Source organism: Protobothrops mucrosquamatus, unplaced genomic scaffold, assembly GCF_001527695.2.
Source record: "Protobothrops mucrosquamatus isolate PMUCROS unplaced genomic scaffold, P.Mucros_1.0 scaffold_66, whole genome shotgun sequence".
Lineage (NCBI taxonomy): Eukaryota > Metazoa > Chordata > Lepidosauria > Squamata > Viperidae > Protobothrops > Protobothrops mucrosquamatus.
The window spans coordinates 609607-637587 of record NW_015386142.1 but is presented as its reverse complement, the minus strand read 5'-3'; the positions used below and the strand labels follow the sequence as shown (position 1 = coordinate 637587).

General features: G+C 37.7%; 1 protein-coding gene across 2 annotated transcripts; it reads left to right on the top strand.

Annotated features, from left to right (window-relative positions):
• The first annotated feature begins 203 nt into the window (after positions 1-203).
• On the top strand, positions 204-23830 carry ELMOD1 (ELMO domain containing 1). 2 transcript variants are annotated; one of them, XM_015813083.1, is made up of 11 exons: positions 204-220; positions 9220-9365; positions 11200-11228; positions 11930-12027; positions 13147-13276; positions 15529-15662; positions 16438-16506; positions 16765-16788; positions 18655-18705; positions 19809-19942; positions 23658-23830. In XM_015813083.1, exons 1-11 carry the CDS (start codon positions 204-206, stop codon positions 23828-23830), a joined length of 1005 nt encoding a protein of 334 aa, XP_015668569.1. The 2 variants fall into 2 exon arrangements, with proteins under 2 accessions (XP_015668569.1, XP_015668577.1); XM_015813091.1 differs by lacking the exon at positions 16765-16788.
• The last annotated feature ends 4151 nt before the right edge of the window (positions 23831-27981 follow it).

Sequence of the window (27981 nt, the reverse complement as noted above, 5' to 3'; positions counted from 1 at the left end):
GTAAATGTTTTCTGCAAAATATATTTGATCTTCAGTAGTAGGATGATGTTTGAAAAGAAGATTCAGCTGTGCTTGGACGCTGTTTATTTTTCATTGATCAAATATGTTCACTTTCTCTTTGTAGCATCAATTACTTCTGGAGAAGCTGCTTGCTTGTGCCTAACTGAAGATCATCGCTATAGCTGAAATATAAAATCGCCATCATGAAGCACTTTCTCAGGTAACTTCCCTTGGCTTATAGAAAGCCCTTGATTAAGACAAAGTTCCAGTTGAGGTTGGTTTGAGACTGCTCTAAAATATTTCATCAAGGAAATCAGTTTGCTCAAGAAAGTCTGGATTATATCATTGTTTGATGTTGAGCAAATTACAGAATCAATCATCGTTTATTCATTACTTGTTCATTTATGTATTAGTTCTGTTTCTCTCCAACATTTCTGTGAAGCGTGTAAGGCAACATACAGGTAGTCCTCAAGTTACAACAGCACTGAGAAAGTGACTTATGACTGATCCTCACACTTACAACTATCACAGCATTGCCACAATCACATGATCAAAATTCAAAAGCTTGGCAACCACCATATATTTACGACGGTTGCCATATCCCAGGGTCCTGTGATCATCATTTGCCACTTTCCCAGCCAGCTTCCAACAATCAAAGTCAGTGGGGAAGTCAGATTCACTTAATAACCACGTGTTTCACATAGCAACAGCAGTGATTCACTAAACTACCACGGCAAAACAAAGTTTGTAAAACCAGATGAGATTCACTTAATAACTGCCTTGCTTAGCCATGAAAATTCTGATTCCAATTACGGTCATAAGTCGAGGACTACCTGAACTTGCTCGTTTTATCCTCAAAGCAATTCTCTGGGAGAGTTGCAGTCACCCAATGAATTTCATGACTGAATAAGGATTTTAACCTGATTCTGACCATAGCTTGGCTATGTTTCCTTATCTCATACAATTATACTTTTCTGTAGCATACTGCAGCGCTGATCTCCCAGTCAGTGACAATTCTTAATCTCACTCTTCCATTCATTCTTTAATTCCTTATAAGCATCGGTTATTTATCTACAAGACGATTATTGCAGCCTTGAGATTTAATACCTTGAACATTGAAGAACAAAGATTGAGACACTCAGAAGTTTAAGACTGAACCAGAGGGGAGAAATGACTTAATGCTGCTAGAAGTAATGAAAATGTTCAGAGATTTTGTGCTTATGACTATCCTCAGAGATAGCATTAGATTGAAAGCATGATGAATTCAAGAAGCATTGCTTCTTTTTCTAAATTTACTGTTTAGTTTAGACTCTTATCAGTTATTAAAAGCAAACAAATCAAATTAAGACACTGATTGTGCCTTACACCTTAGGTAAAATTTCTGGAAATTTCAAAGATCTTTTACTTAGAATTTTGCATGCAGCAAAATCTGATTGTGTAATATTAGCATGTTGATTATATGATTTCCAAATCTCCACGATTTCTCTAGTTTTATTTTTTTTAATGCACAGTATTTTATACCATTTCCCATAAAGGCACATTTCTAAGCAGTTTACAATTAAAGTTGCATCATACAAATTGCATTGTATTATAATATACAATTCTGAAAGCAACAAAAAAAATAATGGAAAAAGATCTGTACCATTATGAAGGAATAAAGTCATTGAAATATTTAGGTGTCATAATTCAGTCTTTCTGATTTTTTTGTGTCTCTATGTACACCTGTTGGACTGTATAATTCTGATGCTTGAGTAGTCTTTAAAAATTGTGCTGGTCGTTAACCATAGTAAAATACTGTTTCTGTCTCTCTTATCTTTAAACAACTGACACATATTGCTGATTTAAGATGTTAATTGGAAAAAACCACCGGGTTTAAAGTAATTTCATGGTTGTAAAATTCCTAGGATGTAATTTCTCAGTTTAAGACATTTCGAAAGCATGTCATAATTTGGATATTTGGAAAAACAAATTAGTCTGTTCAAGCACAAAAAGAGGAAAGGATGAAAAAGAAGCAGCTTGTGTTTCTTAGACTAATGAAAACACTGTGATACAATCTTTTTTGAGCTTGACTCCAGGGTAACCTCACTTTATGCTTCTGGTGAAGTAGGGTTTTTTGTTGTTGTTTTTTATGGGTCTTTTCTGTACTATTGTAATCTTTGATAAGCTGGAGGAAAGATACCATTAAAATTGCTGGGAAGAGTACAAGCATCAGATCTAATTTGAGTTGTTGAGATTATTCTTACTAGAATGCAGAAGCCCAGTGGCCAGGGCAAGATAGAAAAGACTTATTGTTAGAACTGGGCATTTTAGAGCTGAGGAATTTATATTTTGCGCCATAGCTCACTAGTTGTTTTTTTTTAATACATGCTCATTTCTGGTAATTTTTACTTTCATTTCAGTGAGAACTCATGTTGCTATAGCTTAAAAGAACAAAATTATTGTCAATCTCCCAGTGTCAGTTCAGTAATCTCATTCTGTCTTTAAACCACTTTTAATATACTACAGGTGATCCTCACTTATTATTCATTGAGTGACCATTCAAAGGTATGATGGTACAGAAAAAAATATTTATTTGCTTTCATTCATGAAAATATTTATTTATTTATTAAATTTATATGCTGCCCATCTCATAAAGTGACTTATGACCAGTTCTCACACTGAAGCATCCCCATAGTTATGTGATTAAAATTTGGGCACTTAGCAACCAGCATATATTTATGACAGTTGCAGCATCCCAGGATCACACAATCACCATTTGGAACCTTTCTAGATGACTTCTAACAAGTCAATAGCAGAAGTTGCTTAGTGACCATGTTATTTACTTAACAACTCTGATAATTCACGTACCGATCATGGTGAAAATGGGTGCAACTCACTTAATAACCACCTGCTTAGCAATAGACATAAACTGTTCCCTCTAGTGGTCGTAAATCGAGGATGACCTGCATACACATTACTGTAAATAATGTATCTATGAATTATTCCTATAATAATAAGTCATAATATTCCTTTTTTGAACATTCCCCTCTGTGCTGCATTCTTTCCAAGTGTCCCAAAGCAAGAATATTTGTTCTGGCATGTTGAAATGATCTGCTCATACATAATCTTCTACTTTGATGCTATGACCTAAATGATAAAAACAAAGTATTAAGCTGTGTCAGGATGAAAATCTTTTGGTGCCTCAGGGCCATACAGCTGTCTGCAGTTGGTGAGGAGTTGGTGGGGAGAGGATTCAGAATGGATGGAATCCTGTTGCACATGTCAACAGGGTTGCAATTATTTCTTATTTTGGAACAGTTTTTGATGGGGAATATTTTTTAGGTTTTTTTTTTCATTGAGTTAGATTTACAGTGTTTCTCAACCTTGACAATTTTAAGGCATGTGGACTTCAACTCCCAGAATTCCACAGCCAGCATTGCTGGCTGTGGATTTCTGGGAGTTGAAGTCCACATGCCTTAAAATTGTCAAGGTTGAGAAACACTGAGTTAGAAAGAGCCTGGACCCTGAATCTGCAGGCTGTTGCAGCTGTGCATGTTAGAATCAAGAATCAAGCTCTTTCTCATTATGCTAACAATGCCATTGCTATTGATACCAAAAGTTCATGAAAACTCAGTACTTTTAGCAAAATCCAAGCCATGCAGGGGTCTGGGGTGTGTATGGTGGAAATAAATCCTGGATTTGATATATATGAGAATGGCAGTGCTGGAAATGAAGACTATAAATTTGCTATTATGTCCTAAGGCATGAGATTGCTATTTGAGTTGATCATCCCAATCTATCATCACAAGAAAATACTTTCCTTGTCTCTAGTCTAGAGTGTTCAACTACGACTCCTAGAGTTGCTTGCAAAACAGACCCAGTCAGTTTACTCATTGCAGATCTGTCTTTCTGGTACTCTCCAAGGTCCTGTTGCCAACTACAGTAAAGAGCTATTTAGCTCCAAATGAGAGCTACTCCATCAGGCCTCTTAACTTATTTTAAAAAGCAGTCAGAGCAGAACAAAACTGCCTAGAAAGGGAAGGAAATTAAAATACAAGAGCTAATAGTTGCATTTTACCTTATAATCAGATGCCAAGAAGCTTTAAATAGAATTTAGTCTTAAGGTTGTGGAGGAGTTGTATTTGTTCTCTAGAGACTACTCTGGAGAGAATTGAGCTATGTTGTTCTAAGAAACATGTGAAAAAATCAGATTCTGACCAATGAAGCATTTTAAAAGGGAATGGTAATGATCTGAAGCTGAAATGCTATGGATATATCTAGGGCCGAAGCTCAATAATTAAATAAGCACTTTTAGGTTATGGTTACAATAAAATGTTTCCTAAAACATCTATTTTGTTGGAGTGGTAACACATAGCTTCATGAGGGTGTAGTCACAGACTTAGTCCAATTCATATGGCTGGGGGAAACTGGGAAACAGTTATACATTCTACTAGTCATCTCTATCCATATTTTAGATGGGAAATTTGTGACACTTAAGCTCATCACGGAATTGATGAGTGGAATTAATAACATTCCAAGTTACCCAGCTACTTTTTTTAATTGTGCTTTTTTTCCCAAGAGGGCCTATGCTTAGAACCCATAGAACCATTGTTTACTATCATTCTGTACATTTATTTTATACATTCCTTACAAGGGGCAGCAAATATCTGTAGTGGGTGTGATATTTATTCCACTCACATCTAGAGAAATGAATCGCTAAAGGTTGCTGAATCGTGAGATCAATCTGCAGAGTCTGCAGTGTTTTTGAACGCTTTATTGTGATAATAATTCTGGTTGCCATGGTGCTTTTTTTAATCTAAACAGATGGATAAAATGAAAAACCAGTCTTGTTTTAATCTGAAAGATCTAGCTGTTATTGGGGGAAATTCAAGGAAAATGAAAATAGCATCAGTGAAAGACAGAGAAAGGTGGCGGTTTCGTTTTAATGAATCCAAGTTAGAATTTTTACTGAGCTTATGTGTCAGTTAAGTATTATAAAATATGTATTCCAAGCTGAACAAATGTTCAGGCCCCTTATCTCTTCCTTGATAACTTCCCTTGTTTCTAGTCTCTGCCCATGTGTGGTTCTATTAGCAGGCAATAAGCTTGCATTTATATGTTGCATTTTGGTAACTGCGGAAAACAACTGTTGTTAGTATTCCATAAGGCTGGGTGTAATGCAGGGGTGGGCAACTATGGCAACTTTATGACCTGTGGACTTCAACTCCCAGAATTCCTAAGCCAGCTGGTCGTAAAGTTACCATAGTTGCCCACCCCTGGTGTAATGAGTTAACAGACGCCTTTGCATTCAGTGCAGAGTCCATCATTATGGCTCAGGAATTCTGGGAGTTGAAGACCATGAGTCATAAAAGAGCCAAGGTTGCCTACTCCTGCTTTAGACAATAAGTAGATGCTTCTTTCTATAGGTAGACCTCCTCTAAATTAAATAGGGAAGGTGTAAAAAAATCCAGAATCTATTGCTGGATAATATCTTTATCAGGACTAATCAGAATAACATCATAACAGATACATAAAAGGTAAAAAAAAATCTGAGTCAAGCTTGAGTCCTAGAGATATTTTCGAGACAAATGGATCCATTTCCAAAGCACCATGATGTCTCCATGCTCACCATTTACATATTCAGAGAATGTTTTTCGGGGCCTTAATAAATTAAGTTACTTATTTGCAACATGACTACTTATATACTTAGTAAAATCCATTTTTAACATGCAAAGAAACAACTGCATTGCTCCTTCTATCCCAAGTTAAAAAGTTCCTCAAATAGTAAGGTTGAAGTTTTATTTGCTGCAATAAAAAAAAGGAGAGCTATTCTTTTCCTAGGGAATAGCATCCAGGCAAAAAGAACTCAATATTGATGGGAAAAAACCTTATCAGTCTTACTGATTCAAATGTAGTTAGTAGAAGAAGTAGAATTAGGCTGGTGACAGCTCTCTCCCCATCTGTCCAGGGAATAACATACTAGATACACATTTGATTTACTTTGGCCATGTCCTGTCTTCAGATTCATTGGAGAAGGCAATGGTGCTAGGAATGGTTAGTGAAAGAAGAAAAAGGGGCAATCAAAGAACACGCTGGCTTGATAACATCAAATCTGCCACAAACGTGAACATCCCAACAATTGAAAGAAGCTGTGCTTGACAGGGTAGCATGGAGAGCACTTGCCTATAAAGTTGCCCAGAGTCAGACACAACTAAATGGTTAAAACAACACAATACACATATGGTGTAGGAATCCCTTTCCGAATATAATTATTTGGCATTAAAATTGTACTCCTTTTTTTTTTTAATCTTGTGATCTTGGTAAAATTAGGAAAGTCAGATCATCTTAAAAACCTAATCCATTTCATAGTGTGCTTTTATTGCAGGATTTCTACAAGCAAGAATTTATACTGTATATAAATAAACCATTGAAATGATAACAGCCTTAATTGTATTTAAGTCAATACCATTTTGCTCCTAAAGAAGATCTCCAATGCCATAAGTTTAAGATGGAGGAGTAGTATATCATTTAAAGGTACCCATCAAATGAATGTTCGCTTTCCTGTAGTTAACCTTTCTAAGACATAACATTTCTTTTGTAGTATCCCACTGTAATATAGTTATATGTTCCACCATCAATTTTGGTGTTATGGCTGTGATGTGGTCTTTCCTACTAATTCTGTTTAGTTTAATTTGCAGTTTGACTAAGGTCAAAAATATCAGTCCTTTGAATGTTAGCTTGGAAATAAAATGGTCTTAGGAAATGTGATTTGATATATACTGGAATGTGTATCTTGAGGAATAATAATTACAGGGTACAGATTGCTTGTACCAGGTTCTTTTAAAAACACAGCATCACTGATCACATAGGTTTCTTAACCAACTGCAGACAGATCAATTCACATGAATGTGTTCTTGATAATTGCGGTAAACATATATGTCCCCTGAGAATCACATGCTTAAGAACTAAGCAACGTTCATTTTTCTGCTTCCGTAGAAGAGGATGTAGATAGAAAAAAATAAAATAATTCTTTGTTGGCACATGCCTTTTAAAGTGTACACATTATTTTAATTTATGTAGATTGCAACCCTTTGTGCACTTTACCAGGGCGTAAGCCTCAGTAAATACTGTAGGGAAGTGTTCATACAATACTGAATATAGCTCATTATCTCTATGCCCAATATGCTGATTCATAAATTAACCACTCTGTCTGGCTTCACCCAAAGAATATAAATGATCCAAACCATATTTATAACCTAATATGTTGTATAAACAAAAACTGAGACTTGTGAGAAAAGGATTGTGTAGTTCATAAGTATTGTAGTAACTATAGTGCAATAATAGAACACGATGGATCCTTGCCTCAAGCTTATTTTCTAAAGTTCATGGAGTTCCTATGTAAGCAAGCTTCATAACGTCTTTAAATGACAGAGACCACTTAATGTTTATAAAGGACAGCATGTGGAAGCAATATGCAGTGAAAGATGTAACAAAGGGGAAAGCTGCATGTACAGCATCTCCATATGCCCAGATCTTGTGTTCATTTGTCAAACTGTCATTCATCTGAGCCTGCAAATCCTGAACCTAAGCAAATCTTAAGTTCACACATTGTGTGTGTACCCAGAGAACACAGAAGAGCATGAGGGTAAGGATTGGCTACATGCACTGTGTGTCTGAAACCAATGAACAATTATTAGACTTAACTGTGGTTTGTTTGAAAAAAGTCAATATGAACCCATAAATTATGTACTCAGCATTTTTTAAATAGCACTAACTGAATACATCAAACGTCACACTTGCAATAAGTGTCATTTGATTAAGGCACAATGCTCCTTTCCTCCTCTATTCAAACCATAATGCCCTTACAATATACTAAGCCAAAATTGAACTCCCTTGTGAGGTTTAGGATTTTGACAAACCCATATAGTGTAATTATAGCTTAATGAATCCCTTTCATTCTGGTTTAATCACTATACCTTACTTAGGCAAACTATTGGTTAGTACAGTGCCCCCCCAACCTTTTGGGTGCCAGGGATTGGTTCAGTGGTTCAGTTTCCTCGGACCGGAGGGGGCGTGGTTTCATACACTTTCTGCATCCCACGCATGCGCAGATGGGGCTTCACTTGTTTGCCTGGCTTCTGGCATGCCGCGGACCGGTGCCAGGTTGCGTACCAGGGCTTGGGGACTTCTGGATTAATATGTGGTATGAACACATCCAGTATGGGTGCATGGTAAGGTAATTGAGGTCAGTTCCCTTACTGGAACTGTGTTTGTACAGCCCACTAACTACATAATTATTGTACCATGTGAACAATGAGTTGAAAAGACAGTGGTTAAATTAAACATGCTATGCAAATATAGCTGGGAAGTAGTGTCATTCTGTAGTCTAGGTCAGGGGTCTCCAACCCCCAGTCTGTGGACCGGTACCAGGCCACGGCATGCCAGCAACCGGTCCTCACAAACAAGCAAAGTCCCATGTGTGGGATGCAGGCAATACACAAAACCACACACTCTCTGGTCTGTGGAAAAACCTTTTTCCATGGAAATTGGTCCCTGGTGCCCAAAAGGTTGGGGACCTCTGGTCTAGGTCAGGGGCCTCAAGTCTTAAAGTTTCCAAGGTCAGACAGATCAGTGTAGAGAATCCTGCAGCATGCAAAAAGTTGGAGTTGATGACCTTTTAAGTCCCTTCAGTTGTATGATTTTATAAGAGTGCTTGATAAAAAAAAACAGAAGAGATAAGGCTCAAGCTTTGGCGGAAGCTTTTAGGGGGCTGGTTTTATTTATAATCTTTTGAAGATTTAACAATCTTATTTTTCTCTTCATTTTAGCAAAAATATTATTTTGGGAGTTCTTAAAAAAGGGGTTTTTAGGAACTGCATATAGCTCATGAGTTACCCATTCTGCTCTAAAATATAAATGAATATGCTAAGAGTTTTCCTCCATAATATAGAGCAATTGCACTGCTGCAGAAATTAAGTCATGGGTGTGATAAACAATGCGATTAGTGTCCCTACCTTGTTTAGACCCTGTAGCCCTAGCAATTTTCAAGAATTATTATTTCGTGTTAGTGGCGCTTTGTTCACCATGCTAAACTGTTTTTGAAAGTCTTACCTAGAGCTGTGTCATAAAAATATTGTTCTTAAATTCAGCAAAGTTCAGACGTGTTGTTGCCATCGAGGATCATTTTGCTGATAAAAAAAAGGCTTTCCTGGTTTCTCATTTTAAGGATTCTTTTGACAGAATGCTTGTCCAGGTATGCCTGTATTTCTATTGCAAATGCTTATGGCGCTGCCTGAAATTTGTGGTGCGGAAACTGACCGGACGATGTGAGCTGCAAAGGATTTGCTATAATATCAAGTCTGGAGCTGAAAGAACCTTGAAAATTGGTAAGCATCTTTAGGCAACTCTTAATATTTATTTTCATTCATCGTGATAATCATAAAATGGTTGACTTGTTTGGTTGGTTGGTTGGCAGTTCATGAATTGGCTCAAGCCTTGATTGGACTGATTTATTGTATATGAATCTAATTTAAAATTATTTATTATACATCATCATCAAAACTGATGTTTCAGAATACAGGCAGTCCTCAACTTACAACAGTTCATTTAGTGATTGTTAGTAGTTATAACAGCATGGAAGAAAGACCGTTGCAGCATTCCCGTGGTCACACTATGAAAATTCAGATGCTTGTCAACTGACTCATATTTATGACTGTTGCAGCATCCCGGATGTGTGTGTGTGTGTGTGTGTGTGTCATGTGATCAGCTTTTGTGACCACCTGACAAGCAAAGTCAATGGGGAGCCCAGATTCATTTGACAACCGTGTTACTAAACAACTGGAAGGATTCACTTAACACTGTTAAACAAGAAAGGTCGTAAAATGGGGCAAAACTCACTTAACAAATGTTTCACTTAACAACATAAATTTTGGGCTCAATTGTGGTCGCAAGTCAAGGACTACCTGTGTTTTATTGGAAAGCATGTTTTTGTGACCTAGACGTCCTTATCCTGCTGTCTTCCTGAGATATTGGTTTAAGAAAAGGTTACCTCCTTAATTGCAATTAAAGGCAATGAAATTTGCCGCTGAAGAGTCTCATAAAATTCTGATTAACTGTGGCAAGAAGACAGCCTTCAACAGAAGACAAAAGTTAGCAAGCAAGCAAACATTTTATCAAGTTGGGTTTCATTTATCATATTACATCAGTTTCCTTATTAGGAGCCAACAGTGATTGATATAGGAAAAAAACAAACTTTCCTTGGACTACACATAGTAGTTTTTTTTTTTTTTCCTGCAGAATTTAACAAGATAGATAGCAAATGGAACAAAAGCCACTTGTTCTCTTTTCTGGTGTAGTGTGTAGCTTCGTATCATTAATTCTCTTTCTTCATAGTACTTGATCTAATACAGGCAGACCTCAACTTACAATCCTTCATTTAAGGATGGTTCAAAATGATGACAGCCTGGGAAAAAGCAATATACAACCTATCTTCGCATTTACAACTGTCACACCATCCCCACAGTTACATGATCACAATTTGGGCAGTTGGCAACCACTTTGCATTTACAACCAAGTTGTAGTGTCCGCCATTTAAAATCTTTCCAGCCAATTTCCAGCAAGCAACCTCAGCTGGGGAAGCTGGATTTGCTTAATGACCATTTAATTTGCTTAATGGACATGTGCTTTGCTTAACAACCCCAATAAAATTGGTTGTAAAAAAACTGGTTCACATGATATTATGTTTTACAACTGCATCAACTTACAATGGAAATTCCAGTCCCAGTTCTGGTAGTAAATTGAGGACTACCTATCCTGCAATAACTTCTGGCTTGTTCTGATGTTCACCCTAAATATGACTTTGGTTGTATTTTCTGATGTTTGGTGATTTGGGGGTCCCGATTCGCCATCCTACCTCAAGACATTAGAAATTCTAGATTAGACAGATTGTCCTGCTGAATAAAAATATATTTTACATTACTGAGACAGTTTATTTTTTTTTAAAAAAAACTTATTTTATTAATCTTTAGCTTCCCCATAAATATTTTGTGTACATATAAAAATTCAACCCTCTTTGTTTCCTAATAAAATCCCTCCTTTTTCACTTTTCCTCGCTGGTGAAAGCCCATTGATAAAATATTATATGGTTCTATTGGCCACATTGTTAAAAATGCTAAAATGTAAAAAAAAATATTAAAATTTCAAAAATATTTTTCCCAACAGAGACATCATTGAGGAATTCAAAAAACAAGGTGGGTAAAAGTTTGTCTGTATTGTGTACATTTGATGCAACAATATTAGCTCTGTGATCTATACTGCAATAGCAGAATTGGAAACAAGATCTTCAGATACCTGAAAAATATGATACTGTAAAAAGGAAGGAATTGAAATATAACCTCTATATCTTATTGGCTCTGAGATACTTACCTGACATATTTAGAGGTTCAGGAATTGATTGCCTGGTAATATCGATGCTCATTGATTTGCCTTAACAAATAGGGGTCTTTCACCCCTATCCTTTTGACAGCTGTTGAATATTCATGAGATGGAAATTTGAAAGTTCCTTGTGCATTGAAGATTTTCATTACTATTCTTTTTATTGTTATTCAGTTAAAGATAACACAGATGATCATCCTTATTGGACACCATGATGCAGACGTGTCTATAGGAGGAGGTTTTCAAAAAAAAGATGATGACTGCCTTTTTATAACATGCATCATGCATGACTTATAAAAAGTGGTGAAGCCTTGATTGTGCGGTGCAGCTCTCATCTTGATTTTTTAAAACTTCCCTTGCCTGTCTCATTCCCCCCCCCCATAAATATTTCAGTGCAGGGTTAATCAGAGTTAAATAAATCAGGATAATATCCCTCTTAGGACTTCTCATAATAGTTCCAATAATTTATTTCCAGTGCATTTGGGAAAACTGATATGTGATCATTCTTTTGTTTCAGTTGCTCCAAAATTCCATTAGTGTTCCTCCTGATGCAATTGAAAAAACGGTAGATGCCATCATAGAACTGAAAACGATTAATCCAGATGTAAACCCTCAGTAAGTTTTAAATATGTGGCATTAGGGGAGAGAATGTTTCAGACTTTGTTTTGTATTTCTTTTAAAGTTGATTTTACCAATATAGTGCAGGTTTTGGCAAACGTTTTGTGAAAGATACAAGTATTCCTCAACTTACCCATTGTTCTGAGTTGAGACAGCCTCAGAACAGGCACTTTATGGCCTGCAAAGCACTTCTGACCATTGTAAAATGTGGCTCTCCTCTCTCATGGTCACGTGGTTGCATTTTGGGTGTTTGGCAACCAGTTACCTTTATGACTGGTTACAGCATCGTGCAAGTTTGGCCAGTTTCCATGAAAAAAATCCCATTCAGAAGTTTTCTTAACAACTCTACCATTTGCTTAAGTACTGCATTATTCACTTGATGACCACAGTAGTGATTTGCTTAATGACTACCACAGAAAACATCATAAAAGGGATCCTGTCACAAGGTTGCTTCAACTTGTGACTGCAACAACTTAAAACTGGAGCTGCCTGTAATTCTTTGACATGATCCCTCATGAGCGCCAGGGCCACAAACTTGGATAAATAATTTCTCCCCTAAAGCTGTTGATGGACAGCGGGCACAGTTGCATCTTTCCCTGGAACCAGTTCTTTATCCTCCCAATCTACTTTATTATCCAATGATCATTCCATATATAATGCTTGGCATGCACATTCAGTTCTTAATAATTCACGAAGCAAAGCAATGCTTTTAAAAAGCAGAGTTTTTATTTTAATCAGTCAAAAATATTATTTTGCTCCCAGCAAAAGAGAGAAAAAAAGATTTCTTTTCAGTCACCTCTTAAACAAGAAGGATACAAATCATCTGTAAGGACAAACATCAAGGAAATCAGTAAAGATTAATTGAAAGATGGTATGTCCACAAGTTCCTTACGGTCATGCAGAAAGTTTCTTTTCTGCTGAAGTAAGCAGGCAGTTTGTTGTAGATTGTAGAATGCCTAGAAAGTCAGATTTTTGAGCAATACACACACTGTCTCAAAAATGCTGATCATCTGGAAGGGGGGGAAAAAAGGAAATAGGCCACCATTCTATACTAAGGTAATATCAGTCCTACAAAGCTGAAATACTGAGTTTGCCGTGCTTATCTTTTCATTCTAGGCTAAGTGTATCCCTGCAAGCCTGCCTTTTGCAGATTGTAGGATACAGAAATCTGATTGCTGAGGTGGAAAAGCTGCGTCGAGAGCAGTATGATTCTGAAGAGGATCAGCATGAAGAAATGCTTCTGAAGGTAAGTGCTAGAGCTGTGTTTACAAGTGAGCTTTGTCTCTTAAGAAGGCCATGAATAAAGTTACATGCTTAGAGTACTGATAAAAAGATTTAAATATACAGTTCTTCCTAAGCTCATTGAGTGATTGGAAAGCTGCTAAACTGAGTGGGAAGGTATAGCTTTTTGCTTATTTCTTTAGCTTCCAAAAACTGCAGGCAACAATGTGGTATCCTTAAAATTAGTATAACGAAGATTTTCAATCTGATATTATGAGCAATAGGGAAACAAAGGATAAAATGGGAAAACCTGACTTTTGGGAGCATTTGTATGGTGTCCTAAATCTCTGAATCAACCACAAATGTTTGAAAAAATTGACCTTACCAACATTGAGGTACACTGAATCCTGTAAATTGGGCTCTGGAACTGTATATGCTGTGACTTATCCACCCATGAGCTAATCCTACTTCTTCCCCCAATGTAAGATCTTTAATACAGAATCTTACATTAAATTCCTTCCTTATGTGTCCAATCACACTTGGCCAATAAAAATATTCTACTCCACTCCACTCCACTCCACTCCACTCCACTCCACTCTACTCTGTATGGCTTCCTCTATTTAAAAGTCTCTCCAAGGACCACAATTTTTCATAGTAAAGAGACTCCACAACTGATCAACTTTTACTGAAAACTGAAACTTTCACTGAAAACTGAAAGTTTTCTCTTAAAGAAAGCAACATATAAATTATTTTAATTTATTAATATGGGCCAAATCTGCTTTTGCAGAAGAACACAAATGTTAAAGTCATTGCTCAAATGCCAGTAGACTTACTGACTGAATTCAAAGTACTGATCATTACTTCTAAAGCCCTATACAGTAGAGCACCAGAATATATTCTGTGCCAGAATTGACTCTAGCTCTGACCAATCCAAACTTCCAGAGATGACCATCCATGGGTCCACCTCTTTGAGAGGGCAACAGTCAAGTGGCAGGCCTTTTCACATTATTAATCCCCACAGTTTGGAACATGCTACTGCACAGGTAAATTTGGCTCCATCCCTTCTTGAATTTCCTAAGGCCATTAAGAGAGTTTTTGTCAGGTGCAAGAAGTCAGAAGCCAGGATAGGGTTCAAAAGTACTGCAAGTTTATTTCATGCTACCTAGACATAAGATTCTGATTTACTAATGGTCAGGGCAAATTGGTGCCAGATAAGAATCAATGGACTTCAAGGAGGAGCTGGACTTACGTCTCTTAATAGGGGCATAGAGATTCCATACTGATGATGCATTTGACCCTGCCCTCAGGCTCAGCCTAGTCATCTCCAACATCTCCTTTATGCCACTGGGTCTTTGACCTTGAACAACTGTAGAGAACCATTATTATGATATTCAAATTTTGTTGTTTAGTTTTCTCTGTTTTATTCTTACTTTGTTTTACATTACTCGGAGTCTCAGTTAATTGGGGCGATTTTTAAATAAGTAAAAGAAGGCATGGAAGATGATGATGACAAAGACTCTTGTCATCTCACAATTAGATAACTACAATTCCACTAACACTGGATTGACTTGAAGATGACTCAGAGGTTCCCATTGGCATAGATTGTGGCTGTCTGCCTGCCTTTAATTGATTTAGCAGATTAACACCTATTTTGCAGCCAGTCCACTTGTTGCCACAGCTCCTGGACACAGTTCAAATGCTAGTAATTAATAGCGTCAGCAAAGTTCCAAAGTAAATGAAAACTTACCAAGTATTTTTTTCATAACAGTTCTCTGAAACTGAAAACATTATAGCCATTTGCTTGCCTGGTATTCTAGCAACATTCTGGATCTGGATCTTAAGCCTGGCTGAGGCATGAATATCCATTTTTTTGAGCAGAAGAGTCTCCAGTATGACAAGCCCTGATATGCTCTTACAAAATTAGTATAAAGAAAAAAAAATCCCTTTATGGCTAATGGTGTTTACAGCCATTCTGTGATTTGCAGCTTTGCCTAGAGGTTTGTGCCAAGTTAGAGAAAATAACTATGGAGGCCTGATCGGGATTCTTGCACCATTTCTGTATTAAAGCAAATCAGATTTCCCGGGGGCCATGTTTGAAATGTATGCAGTGTCAAGGAGAAAGCCTTGCTGATTTTTAGTTGGCACATTGCCCCAGGATCCTTCAACACCATGCGTAAGAATAAAGGCAAAGCCAATAAGGACGGATTTTAAAAAAAAATATCATTGCTCACAAGCCCTGTGTTACAATAGACCTTTGATTTTCTTTTACTTCCAAAGCTATGGAAATGCTTGAAACCTGATTCTCCTTTGGAAGCTCGGATTTCCAAGCAGTGGTGTGAAATTGGTTTCCAAGGTGATGATCCTAAAACAGATTTTAGAGGAATGGGGCTTCTGGGGTTGTATAACTTGCTGTAAGTATATTTTTCTTTCTTTCACGTAATGAATTTAAAAGCACAAATTGTATTTTCTTTTTTTTTTCCTTTTTTTAAATATCCAGCCTTTGTCAAGAAAATTATTCTTCAAACACTTGGGTAGTCTGAATTCAGTTCATTGCAACTATCTGTCCCTGTAGACGATAATTTCTTTAAATCAACGCTACAGTGCCTACAATGGAAGAAAACAGGGTTTAAATTGTTTAATACAACAATTACAATGTCAGCAGGTTTTTAATAGGAGTATCAGATCTCTGTCTTTTCCACCTGTGGTGCTCATATATCATGATTTGATTCTTCAGTTGGTATATGTTTTAGACAAGTTAAGAATATTTCCTAGTATGCATTTGGTTAGATGACTGGTTCTCAACCTTTTCTTCACCATGGACCCCTTAACATCTTTTGTGGCCACGGATCATGGCCACAGACCCCCCAAGACTTAATTCAAGATTTAAATCATAACATTTCTTCAAGCCTTTGCGGACCCCCTATGATGACATCATGGCCCCCAGGGGTCTGCAGAACACAGGTTGAGAACTACTAGGTTAGATCATTTTTAACAGGTGTGTACCTCACTTATTCCATTATGTGTGGTGTAGCAGAAAGAACAGGTCTCAGTTTCTTACACACAGTGGTTTGTCTGTTCATTATAAGAATAACCAGATGTTCCAGATGTTGAAAAATATACCTGAAGTGATGTAATGATGTCATTCAATATTGGCACATGTTGTGTGTTTTTCTCTCTCCCTTCTAGATACTTTGCTGAACATGATGGTCCTGCAGCTCAGCAAATTCTCTTAGACTCTCTTCAGCCAAAATATAGGTAGTGTTTGAAGCTGGAATTAGCAGCAGCATCTAATAAATCATTTGAAATATCAGTTTTTATTTATTTTATTTATTTTATTCTTGATGTAAAATGCTCTTGCATTTTTCTTGCATTCTTTTACTTGGGGGTTGGGGTGAGGATGGGATAAAATGCCTTGCTTTTACATATTTATTTCATTAACAAATCATGAACATTAATCCACATTTAGACTTTTTTTACTTATTTTCCTTTCTTTTTTCATCTTTCACAATCAAGGGAAATCACTAAAGAGGAAATAAGGTATATATACATATATTCCTTTTCTATTTTATAAGCTTTGAACTAAAATTTGGAAACCGACATAAAAGAGATCCAGAGGGATAAATTAAAACAAAATCTGAGAAGTTGGCTCCTAGAGTCATTTGGATTCAGACATCATATAAATTAATTACTATTGGTGATGGTAGTGGTGGTCACGTAGCCAACGAGGTGTTTAGATTGGATTTGGCATTTTTGTTCATCTATCGAGTCACTCCCATTTTGTTTAATAATGTAAAAAGTATTGTCCCAGGATGTAAGCTGTTCCAAGTAAATCTGCTTTTGCAATTGACTAATGGTGATTTTGTCAATGCTGATGGTATTCAAGTGGTTCTCCGTGTGTTTTTGGAATTGCACCCAAGGTGCCTATTGTTAATATTGTTAAAGACCATGCATGTAATTCTACAATAAAAAGCATCCATGAGGGAGGGAGGGAGGGAGGGAGGGAGGGAGAGAGAGAGAGAGAGAGAGAGAGAGAGAGAGAGAGAGAGAGAGAGAGAGAGAGAGAGAGAGAGAGACCAAACTAGGTAATAGCATCAGAGCTAATGAAATGTCTGCAAGAAAATAACCAATTTCAGAGGGCACCAAGAACCTCACAGTTCAATCCTGAGCTGCAAATATTCTTGGGGGTTATTGGTGTTTAAAAGTTAAAGGAAATGGTATAATGCATCTCCTCTAACTGAAATTTTAGTAATCTAGAAACAGAATAAAAGAGTTGGAAGGCACCTTGTAGCCCAACCCCCTGTTGAAGCACCGCTGAGCTCTTCTAATATTAACTCTTAACCAGTGCTTTAAAAAAAAAAAAAGGTGCCGGAACTCACACACGTCATACAACCCACCTTGCCTACCCTATAAGGTTTCATCCAAAAAAGGTGCCGGAACTCCATTCTGAGCGTTCTATGAGAAAAAAAAGCCCTGCTCTTAACTATCCAAAATGTCTTAGTGTAGTTTCTACCATTTCACCAATGTCAAGCTTTTCCTTCTTCACTCCCAGTTACTTTTTCTTCCAGGAAGGTGTTGAATAATTGTCATGCAATTAATGTAATCACCATTCTCCATCTTAGTGTCCCCCCTTTCCTCCAGTAATCCAGAAAAAGTGATTAAATTACATACTGTACACACATACATATTGTACATACTGTACATAAGCAAGTTAAGATGGGGGGGATGAAAATAGATTCAAAATCACTCCTTTTTCTTTTATCAACCTTCTCACATAAGAAGCCTCCTGAGACACAACCTATCTTGCTTGAAGACCTAAGGGATGATGGATTATTTGTCCATTTATTTATTTTTAATGATACTGAGAACTGCCATTTTTCCATCCAGATTTAGGGAATTCACTTGTCAAAATCAAATGAATACATTATCAGGAATGTGAGGCATCACATGTAGACTAGTTTTCAGATGTTTAAAAACAACTCCACATAAAGGCAATTCATTTTCTGCTTTTCTCCTTCCAATAAGTAATGTTATTTTCTCTTACTTTTTCAAGTGATTTGTCTTACCTGCCTTAGGCTGCAGTCAGACTTGTAAAAATGTGAAAGAAATATAGAACACAGATTTTTTCTCTCTCTCTCGGTGTACTCTGTTTTTTAGGCTGCCTGAAGAATCAGTGTCTCTGGCACAAGGGGATCAGTCTCAGAAATATTTTAACAAGGAGAAGTATGTTATACTGATAGCCAAACAAGTTAAATTGGCTTCAGAGATAAACAGTTTAAAAGCCCATCTCAAAAGGGAGAATAAAATGCTATCAGACTGATTAGCTTTCCCATTGAGGTGACATACTGTAGGGGAGGGGGCAAACATTTTTCATTTGTAAACCATCCTTTTATTTAACTTTTTCAGCAAATATAGCAAGACTGAATGGGAGAAGAAAAAGTTTGATAAAGCTATTGGGTAAGTGAGCATTCCAAACCAGAAATCTCATTAGAGTCATTCTCGTTTGCTGTTAATTTTGTAATTAAATCCCTGCTCACCCTGCTTGCCATAGAATTGTAGAAGGAGATTCTTATCTTTCAGAAATACCTCTGCTTTGTTTTTATTTTTATTTTTTGAAGGCATTGATGAAACAAGATGTGCGATGTGGTAAGAACACTGTGCTTAGCTGTTGATTTTAATAAGCTCTAGTCCAGTGGTTCTCAACCTGTGGGTCGGGACCCCATTTGGGGTCGATCGACCATTTCACGGGGGTCGCCAAGCAAGGCTGTCCGCCATTTTTTTTGTCCGCCATTTTTTTCCCCTTTTCCGGCGGGTGCCTTACCTCCCTTAGGCTGGGCCAGCTGGTGGTCGGCCTGCTCCGTCTCTGCCGCTTGCCAGCTACGCCTCGGTCGGCGCAGGGGGCGGAACCACGCATGCGCGGCGCTCCCAGGCAGGGAAAGTCCTCGACTTACAACCGGTTGGGTAGTCCTCGACTTATGACCGGTTTAGTCCTCGACTTACGACTGGTTTAGTCCTCGACTTACGACCGGTTGGGGTCGCGGCATTAAAAAGGTTGAGAACCACTGCTCTAGTCTATGCTGTCGTCTGTTGGGGAATAGTTATAGTGGTTATCATGGAAAAGAAGTTCATTAGATGACTTTGGGTTAGTTGCTCACTCTCAGCCCACTGCACAGTTGTGGGAGGTTTACAATGAAGGAAAACACTACCTCCAGGTTAAAAGAGTAGTGTGCAACTCTAATGCAGATAGTCCTCGACTTATGACTACAATTGAGCCCAAAATTTCTGTGGCTAAGCAAGACAGTTGTTAAGTGAATTTTGCCCCATTTTATGTCCTTTTTGCCACAGTTGTTAAGTAAATCACTACCGCTGTTAAATTAGTAGCAAGTTGTTAAGGGAATTTTGCTTTCCCATTGACTTTGCTTGTCATAAATTTGCAAAAGGTGATCACATGACTGTTTAACATGACTTTTTGGAAACAGAAATGACTGAATTTTCTAGATGTAATAGTTCCTTCAGCTTTAGTTTTATTCTTTGTAATCTCATTTCTGTATTTCTTGCAGATTTTCCTTTGCTATTGTTGGCATCAACATAACAGAACTTGCATACAACCTGCTTGTGAGTGGTGCTCTGAAGACACATTGCTACAATGTTGCTCCAGAAGCTCCAACGTTAGCCCATTTCCAGCAAACATTTTGTGAGTATTTGTGTGTTTGTGTGTGTGTGTGTGTGAGAGAGAGAGAGAGAGAGAGAGAGAGAGAGAGAGGATTTATCTGTGTAAAAGAGAATGATTGCATTTATGTATTTTCTTCAAATTACAAGGGATCAATTATACAAAATGTTGTTGCATTCCATTGACTAAATATATGCTTTATATTAAAACTAATATTAGGTTCTGAGAATGATCTGTATTTGGCAGTAATAGATCTGTTTCAGGAAAAATAAGCCAATCTGTTTTATGCAAAATCTCATAATAAACGAACATTTTCCCCATGTTGGCTAAAGTAGACTTGTCTCCAAAGGAAAACAGTTTTGAAATGTCCCCCAGATTCTACTCTTCTGTGTATTTTTTGATGATTAAATCCTTTGTGAGCATTGGAGAATTTTTAACATTATTCAGGACAATACGTTGTTATGATTTGCCAAGGCCAGCAGATGGTGCTGTTTTATTTCTACCACCATCAAACACTCATTTTTAACTCTGTCTTCTAATTCTGCTTCTTGGTTACTCTTTCTGGACTTTGGCTACCTCAGGATTTCAACATATCACAGAATTCCTCTGTTGTTTCAGCACGCGCCAGGTTTCAAGAGAAAGAAGTCATGCACTTCAAATCTTTTTTCAAAATGTCTCCTTGGGTACATTTTGACTAATGTCAAATAATGTACTTTGCAGTAATCAGGTCAAATTCTGACTAGTTTTGCATCCCTCATTCCCACCAGCTTTTATTGCATTTTCCTGTTTGAAGCTTAGCCATCATCAGTAACAACTGAAATAAAGTTTTGGGTTCCCCCAATTTCTTTTTATTTAAAATTGCTAAATACAAAGGGTTAATGCATACTTTCAAAATGGAACATGCATATAGATAGTCTTTGACTTACGACCATAATTGAATCTGCAAGTCATGATGGTCATTAAGCAGGTCACCATATATGACTGAGCCTGATTTTACAACCCTTTGTTGCAGCAATTATTAAGCAAATGCCATGGTCATTTAAATGAATGTTTCTGTTGTCATACAAATCCATAGCTCATTCTGGGCTATTCTTCATTCATTCATTCATTCATTCATTCAATTGCTGTAGCCTCCGAACTTAATTAATGACTCTGGGAGGCTTTTTTCCAGAAATCAAAAGTAAACACCAGCAAAAAGTAATAAATATTGTCACTGGAGTTCAGGACACTGCCTAAGGCTGCAAATACGGGCCAATTGCTAAGCACCCAAAATATGGTCATGTGACCATGTGGGGGTATAAGGATCTGCCTTAGCTAAACCTCCCAAGAAAGCAGAACTCTTGAAACGTGCAGCATTTCAACAGGAACTTTTATTGGGGGTGCTGACTACAGGAAAGTAAGGCACGATCTGAGGGTTCAAAGTAGGAAACCAAAACCCCACGCCAACTGTCCATCTGGTCCGTTCAAATAGAGCCAATCCAAAGGTGTCAAATTGTTGTGGGAACAAACAGATAAGGTGCCGCTCCCAAGGTTGTCAGTGTCGTGATTCCATGCCAGCTTGTGTTCCCAACAGCTGAGTCCGGGGAATCAGAGGAGGAGGAGGAGGCGTTTGGAGAGCCATCAGAGTCGAAGGGAGGCTCTGATGAGTTACAAGACTCACAATCTAATGAAGAGCCTGGCCCCTCCAATCGTGTTCCGGATGAAACTCAGCTGTGTAGGCAGGATGAGTCAGACTTGAAGGATTCACAGCTGGTAGACATTGTTGAGGCTCGTAGACGCAGGCAATCAACTAGAGCAGGTCAGCAGCAGTCAATACGACAACTCCAGGGGAGGAGGAGAAGGCATTGAGAAGCCACGCCTTGGGACTGCTTTATAAAAAGGGAAGGTGTGGGCGGTGCTGGTTGCTGAAGGCAACCGTTTGTAAAGAACTTCCAGGGATCATGGTCTGTTTGTTTTACCGGTGAATTTCTTGTTTAACTCCTGCTCTGTTTGCTTTTGTAACCAATTATCTGTTGGGAAAGTATTTTGTGTTTTTGTTTTGGAGTAAAACGTATCAGGACTGTTTTTGAAATAAAAAGAGGTTGGTTTTTCCAGCCTACTGTTAAAGAGGGGTTGTTCTTGTGACGCAACAAGGACAGATGTAGGCTGGAACAGAACAGTCAGGTCTCTTCGCACCGTCTTCCCTCCACCCGAAGATAAGGCAGAGGGGTGGAGGTACATTCCTTTCTCACCCCAAGAAAGGGATGGGACATTTCAAAGAGAAAGAACAAAGCAAAGGAAATACACTGCAGAAAGCCCATATGCCCCCTCCCCCCCATAGAATGGCAGAACCCGAAAAGGGAAAAGGGGATTAAGGGAAAGAAGGGTTTAAGGGTTCTGAGAGGGGGGCTGGCTATCAGAACTTTGAATCTGGGTTGTAAGTAGATTTTTCGGGATCTGACAGTACTTCAAATAGTCACTAAGCGATGGATCATAAGTCAAGGAATACTTATAGTTAATTATAAATAAACCAGTCAAAAAATGTGTGTACGTATGTGAGAGAGAGAGTGAGTGAGTGAGTATCAGTGTCTGTCAATGTCAGTGCTGGCTGGGGAATTCTGGAAGTTGAAGTTCAAACATCTTCAAGTTACCAAGGTTGAGAAACACCGATATATATCATATATTTTGGTACCCCTTGATCTCTTGGAAGAACTTTTGGTTTGGCATTCACATATATATTTTTCCCTGTTAGAAATGGCTGCAATATCTGAACTGAAAATTCCCATGTACAACAATTCTCCATTGACTACAGATGTACATTTTCCACCCATAACCTCAATTTAATATAGTTTACTCAACAGATGGTTCTTCTGCTTTGCTTTTGAAAGCTTCCTACATTGCTAGTTCGATATAGATTCTGCTAGAAAAATCATTTGAGAGGATAACGTTGCTAGTCTCAAGTTTGGAGGCTTTTGTTTTTTTAAATGCTGTTTGGGTAAAGCTGGGGAATATCTTTGCAAACATACTTTGAGGGTGGGGGGAAAGGCTTTGGTTTTTTTTCTAGCCTCATTTTACCAGGAACTAATTTTCTAAATTATCTTTGTACCTTCTGAGCTTTTGCTGTACCACCATTCCAGCCACAAGCTTATACTTCACTTTTCCAAGTTTATATGCTTGGATTAAAGGTTAGTGCAATTGCAGTGTTCATATGCACAGTTTAAAATGATGGTTAAAACAGGTAACTTAGCCGTTTAGTTTTGGTTTTGTTCTTACCTAGAAAGATTGCACTGAAGAAGCAACACAAGGCCTTTTGAAGAGATACTGATAATAAGAACGATAAGAAAAAACATTTTTCTTGGGATGAAGCAAAATACCTTTGATTAAAAAGAAAGGGCACTTGGAAAAGGTGAAAAAATAATTGCCTGCACTAAAATACTGCAACATTAAAACGTCTCTAATTCTGTCTGCTTTAAAAAAAAGTAACACATGGCTTTTTCCAAACTAGTCCTTTTCACCTGTCTTGCATGCACGATGGAAGAGATTTATGAGAACCCATCTGGGCTGTCCTGCCTTCAGCAGCACCTCCTTCTCTCCGTGCGGTTCATATTATCCCACATCCATACTATTGCCAAAGAAAGTCATAGCATTAAATGACATTTGGATTAGGTTACATGAAGAAGAGGAATAGTAAAACCGTTCGTGCATCGAAGGAAAACCCAATTCGTTTGAATTCAAATCCTTTGACTTTTTGTCCCCGTAGGCTACTTGATGCATGAATTTCATAAATTCTGGATTGAAGAGGATCCCCTGGACATAATGGAGTTCAACCGGGTGCGAGAGAAATTCCACAAACGGATTATCAGGCAGCTGCAGAATCCGAATATGGCGTTATGCCCTCACTTTGCTGCCTCGGAAAGCTTAATCAACCTGTAGCCATCCCCATGGTTTGATTTGGAAACACTGCCTGGTTCTTGTGTTACGCCACCATCTAGAGATAAATTGCTGATGTATTGAATGATCATGGCAAGTGCATGCCTGCTTCTTGATGCAGTATTCATTTCTCGCGCTCTCTTTCAGGAACCGCCTCCCACAGCTGCGATGGAGAGTTTGGTCACTGTCAAAGAGAGCTCATATTGCAATATTTTGCAGTGTTAAAACATTTTGAATTGATGTCCTGTGTTTCTTTCCCTTCCTTTAGGCCAATGTTTCTCAACTTTGGCAGCTTTCAAATGCGCGGACTCCAACTCCCAGAATTCCCCAGCCAGCCCTTGCTGCCTGGGGAATTCTGGGAGTTGGAGTCCACACATCTGAAAGCTGCCATGATTGGAAAACACTTTTTAGGTTCTTATCTCTTCCCTTTGCTACTGCATATTTCATTTAATTGAAGAACTATATTTCTGTAGCTGGGTGGGGAATATTTTTGTTGTTGTTGTTTATATACACAGAATAGTTTAGTTGGAAACTTGTACTGTGAGAACTTTTTAACGTATTCATTTTGTTTTATGATAACTGTTTTCTTTAAAAACTGGGCACGATCCAGTTGTAAGTTAACTTTTTCAGTCCTGTTTAACTCAATGGCACTGAAGTGAAGGGAACTGAAAAATGCTAGCATTAAACTGGTCTCATGCTTTTGAATATCATTTATAAAGCCTAAACTTGACAAAATACATTAAATGTAACGATTTCTCCCTCATGCAGACATGCATGCTTCATGAAAAAAAAACAATAGTAAGATTTGTAATAAAAATGTGTGAATAATTTTATCATACATAAAGAATTTATAATGAGGCTATGATGGCAGGGAGTTTGAATGAATTTGAGGGAATGAATTAAATTGACAAGAATTCATGGATGTAAGCAAGTCTCCAGCAACATTATATAACTTGGTTACCTTCATACGTGCTGGACTGTTCTTCTCATTAGATGTTCTTCTCATCTCCAGCCTCCATGATTATAAAAAAGTATTCTTTTGGAGAGGAGGAACAGAGGAGGTTTATCTCATTAATAGTTTATACTGGGTTATGGTCCCAGTATTCAGCTAAACTTTGAAAATGCAGAATTCACTGGTTGTATTTCTGCATGTCTGAATGCAATTTGATTGTGTGCGAGTGTGTTTTTGGTTGCTTTAAGGGGACAAAGCTATATTTTCTTCATTTTTCAATTACTGAATTTTGGACTTGGATTATCAGCTTTGTTCCTAGCTGAAAGGAATTAACAAAGAGGCGTGAAAGGAGTAAACATAACTGGTTATTAAGCAATTAAAGGGATTTAAGGAAAGAAATAGGCACATTCTGTATAGAACATTCTCATAAAATTGTGCTGAAATGACTGGTAGATGCATTACCTTTTCCATGAAGCTCATGCAAATATTCTTTAAAAAAAAAAAGTGGAATTTCAGAGGAACAAATCCATTTTGGTTGTTGTCACTTCCCTTTGACACCCTGGATAATCTACACTCAGTTGTATTTACCATGGTATTTCATAGTACCATGATTTTTTTTTTACCTTCTGACTGTTATAGGGTAGGTTATGAAATTGCTTACATAGCAAGATTGAATTTGAGGTATTGCCTAATTATTTGTGGATTATATGAATAAATGACATCATTCCAAACAGGAAAAGTGTGTGGGGCTCGTTATTTAAAATGCAGCAGTGTTAAGTGTTGCTGCTCAGGTATTTCCAAGAGAAGGATTTGAAAGAAGAATGATACCATCTTAATCAATTCTGTTCACTAAGGAGAAATGGTGTATAATTTCTTTCCTAATGATATGGTAGAATCCAGATTCAGCTGATTTTAAAACCACCCCCAAATTTGGGGAACCCACTTTAATGTGGCTCATTTCAGAGTGTGTAGGAAATTCATAAAGGCAAAAGGATCACCTTTGAAAGACAGCAAAGAGAGTTTTCTATTTTGTCCTTCCATCTAATGCTTGTCCCATTTTAGTAGCTCGTATGTGGTATAGCGGACCTATATTCTCTTGAGTGCAGTGGATCAAATAAATAAATCTTCCTGCCACATTTTCCATTGCCATTTTTTAAAACTAGGGGCAAAAATCAGTGAGATGAAGATTGATTCTTCTGAAACACCCAAACTTGTCTCTTGAGGGTCTTTAGTCCAACTGGAATAGAGTCTGATACAGGGAGATGATCCCAGATGATCCTCTGTTAAGGATTAAATGTCTGGAAACACCCTCTTATAGGATACGGTTGCCAGGCACTAGCGAGTTGTTAGAGCACTTGTTAAACCACAACCTTTTGTATCCTTAGGATTTAAGTGGTAGTAGAGTGGTTCAAACATCAATATAAATAGCATAATTGATGCTAAGCATTGAAAGACGGATTCAAAGGACTGGACTGACATGTAGAATAAATAAGACCTCTAAGGCAGAAAAGTCATAATTTATGTAATGTTTTTAGGGATATCCAAGTTAATTTTTTTCCAAATAGCATCTTGATCTTTTGCTATAACCCATAGTGCTCAAGTAGTTCCGTTCCTCACAAGGTTTTCGGCTCACAAGGTAAGAAGAAAGTTAACTTACATAATGCCTGCCCTGCATTGCAAAACTGAAAAAACTTTGTGGCTGAAAGATCTTGAAACTCATGGAGAAACTTAATGGTATGGGAACCATCAAGATGTTATCAGCACAAACATGCTGAAAATCTATTTGCATGGCCTAATTCTGGTTTGTTTGGGTTTTTGTTTTTGTTTTTTGTTTTTTTGCTGTTTTGCAAGAAACACATGAAAACTGTTCATTTAGCACAGTTAAAAAAAGAAAACAAATTCCTGAAGATAAAAATATTTGAAGCTATGGAGAAAGAGTTGGCTGGCTTATATCCCTGCCCTGGGCTGAATGGCTCTGCAAAACATACTAAAGTTAACCTAAGGCTGGGTTTTATAAAACCTTTTCGCTTTAGGCCTCCACTGCCGTGTGCAAAAAAAAAAAGGTTCAATCAGTCAATTTCAACTTCTCGCGGGGGGAAAAAAGATCTTGCAAAGTTGGAATTCATTGATTGAACTTTTTAGTCCCACCCAGTCTGCTGTTACTACCGCAGCCACGCCCACCCAATGGGCCATGCCCACCCAATGGGCCACACCCACCCAATGGGCCACACCCACCCGGCACTCGATGATGCATAAGTGGGTTTTGGGTTGCAGTTTGGGCACTTGGTCTCTAAAAGGTTCGCCATCACTGCGCTAAAGCATTGGTTTCATATGTATATTCCCAAGAGGGGGAAAATATTTTTAAACTGGGGTGGAGATCTGAGAATATGTGATGACACACATACTCAAGGAGGATACCAGGAGAGGCATGGTATGTAAAACTGAGATACCTATGTATCCAATGGCAGGAAATTCACAGTTTTTAAAAAAATATAGATTACTTGTTCTCTGTTTGGTGTTTCTATTGGTTAGCAGCTAGCCATGAAGTGGAATAGAAATGTACAAATTAGTGAAACAGTTGGTGCTTCTTTTGACTGAAGATGCTAAATGTCAAGGCTGTGTATAATATCTCTTTCAGCATAAGTCAATTTCATTGACCAACTTCTAAGGTTACCTTGCTGGAATGGAAGGTGTGGTATGCATTAATGCTTGGCAACATATATGCAACAAGAAGCCTGGGAGAGTGCAAGAAGATCTGATACAATGGGTCCACTAACAGTAGGGGCGGAAGTGGAATTAGTGACCTGCAATTGGACAGCCCGAAGACCAGACCTGAAAGCTTTGGATGAGACTCCTCAAGACTTAAAAACTACAATATCCAATGTGACAAAAGCAAGAAAATGGTGAGGATTTGAGGATTAATAGTACTCATCATATTTGTTTTATGTTTCATTAAACAAGGTTTTAAAAGATGAAGTCCATTTCTGGACAACAGGAGAAATGAGTAGACTATTTCTAGTGTAGTCTAGAAAAAGGTTTACAGGGAATTTAACCTTTTATACAGTATACAGTATATGGGTTTAGCCATATTAAACCATATTAAACCTTCTTCTGCCTTTGTAAGATCCTTGTCCAGATCCTATTTTGGAACTCCACAAATGCAAGGTTTTTATGTTTATGTATTTATGTTTTGGGGGAAAAG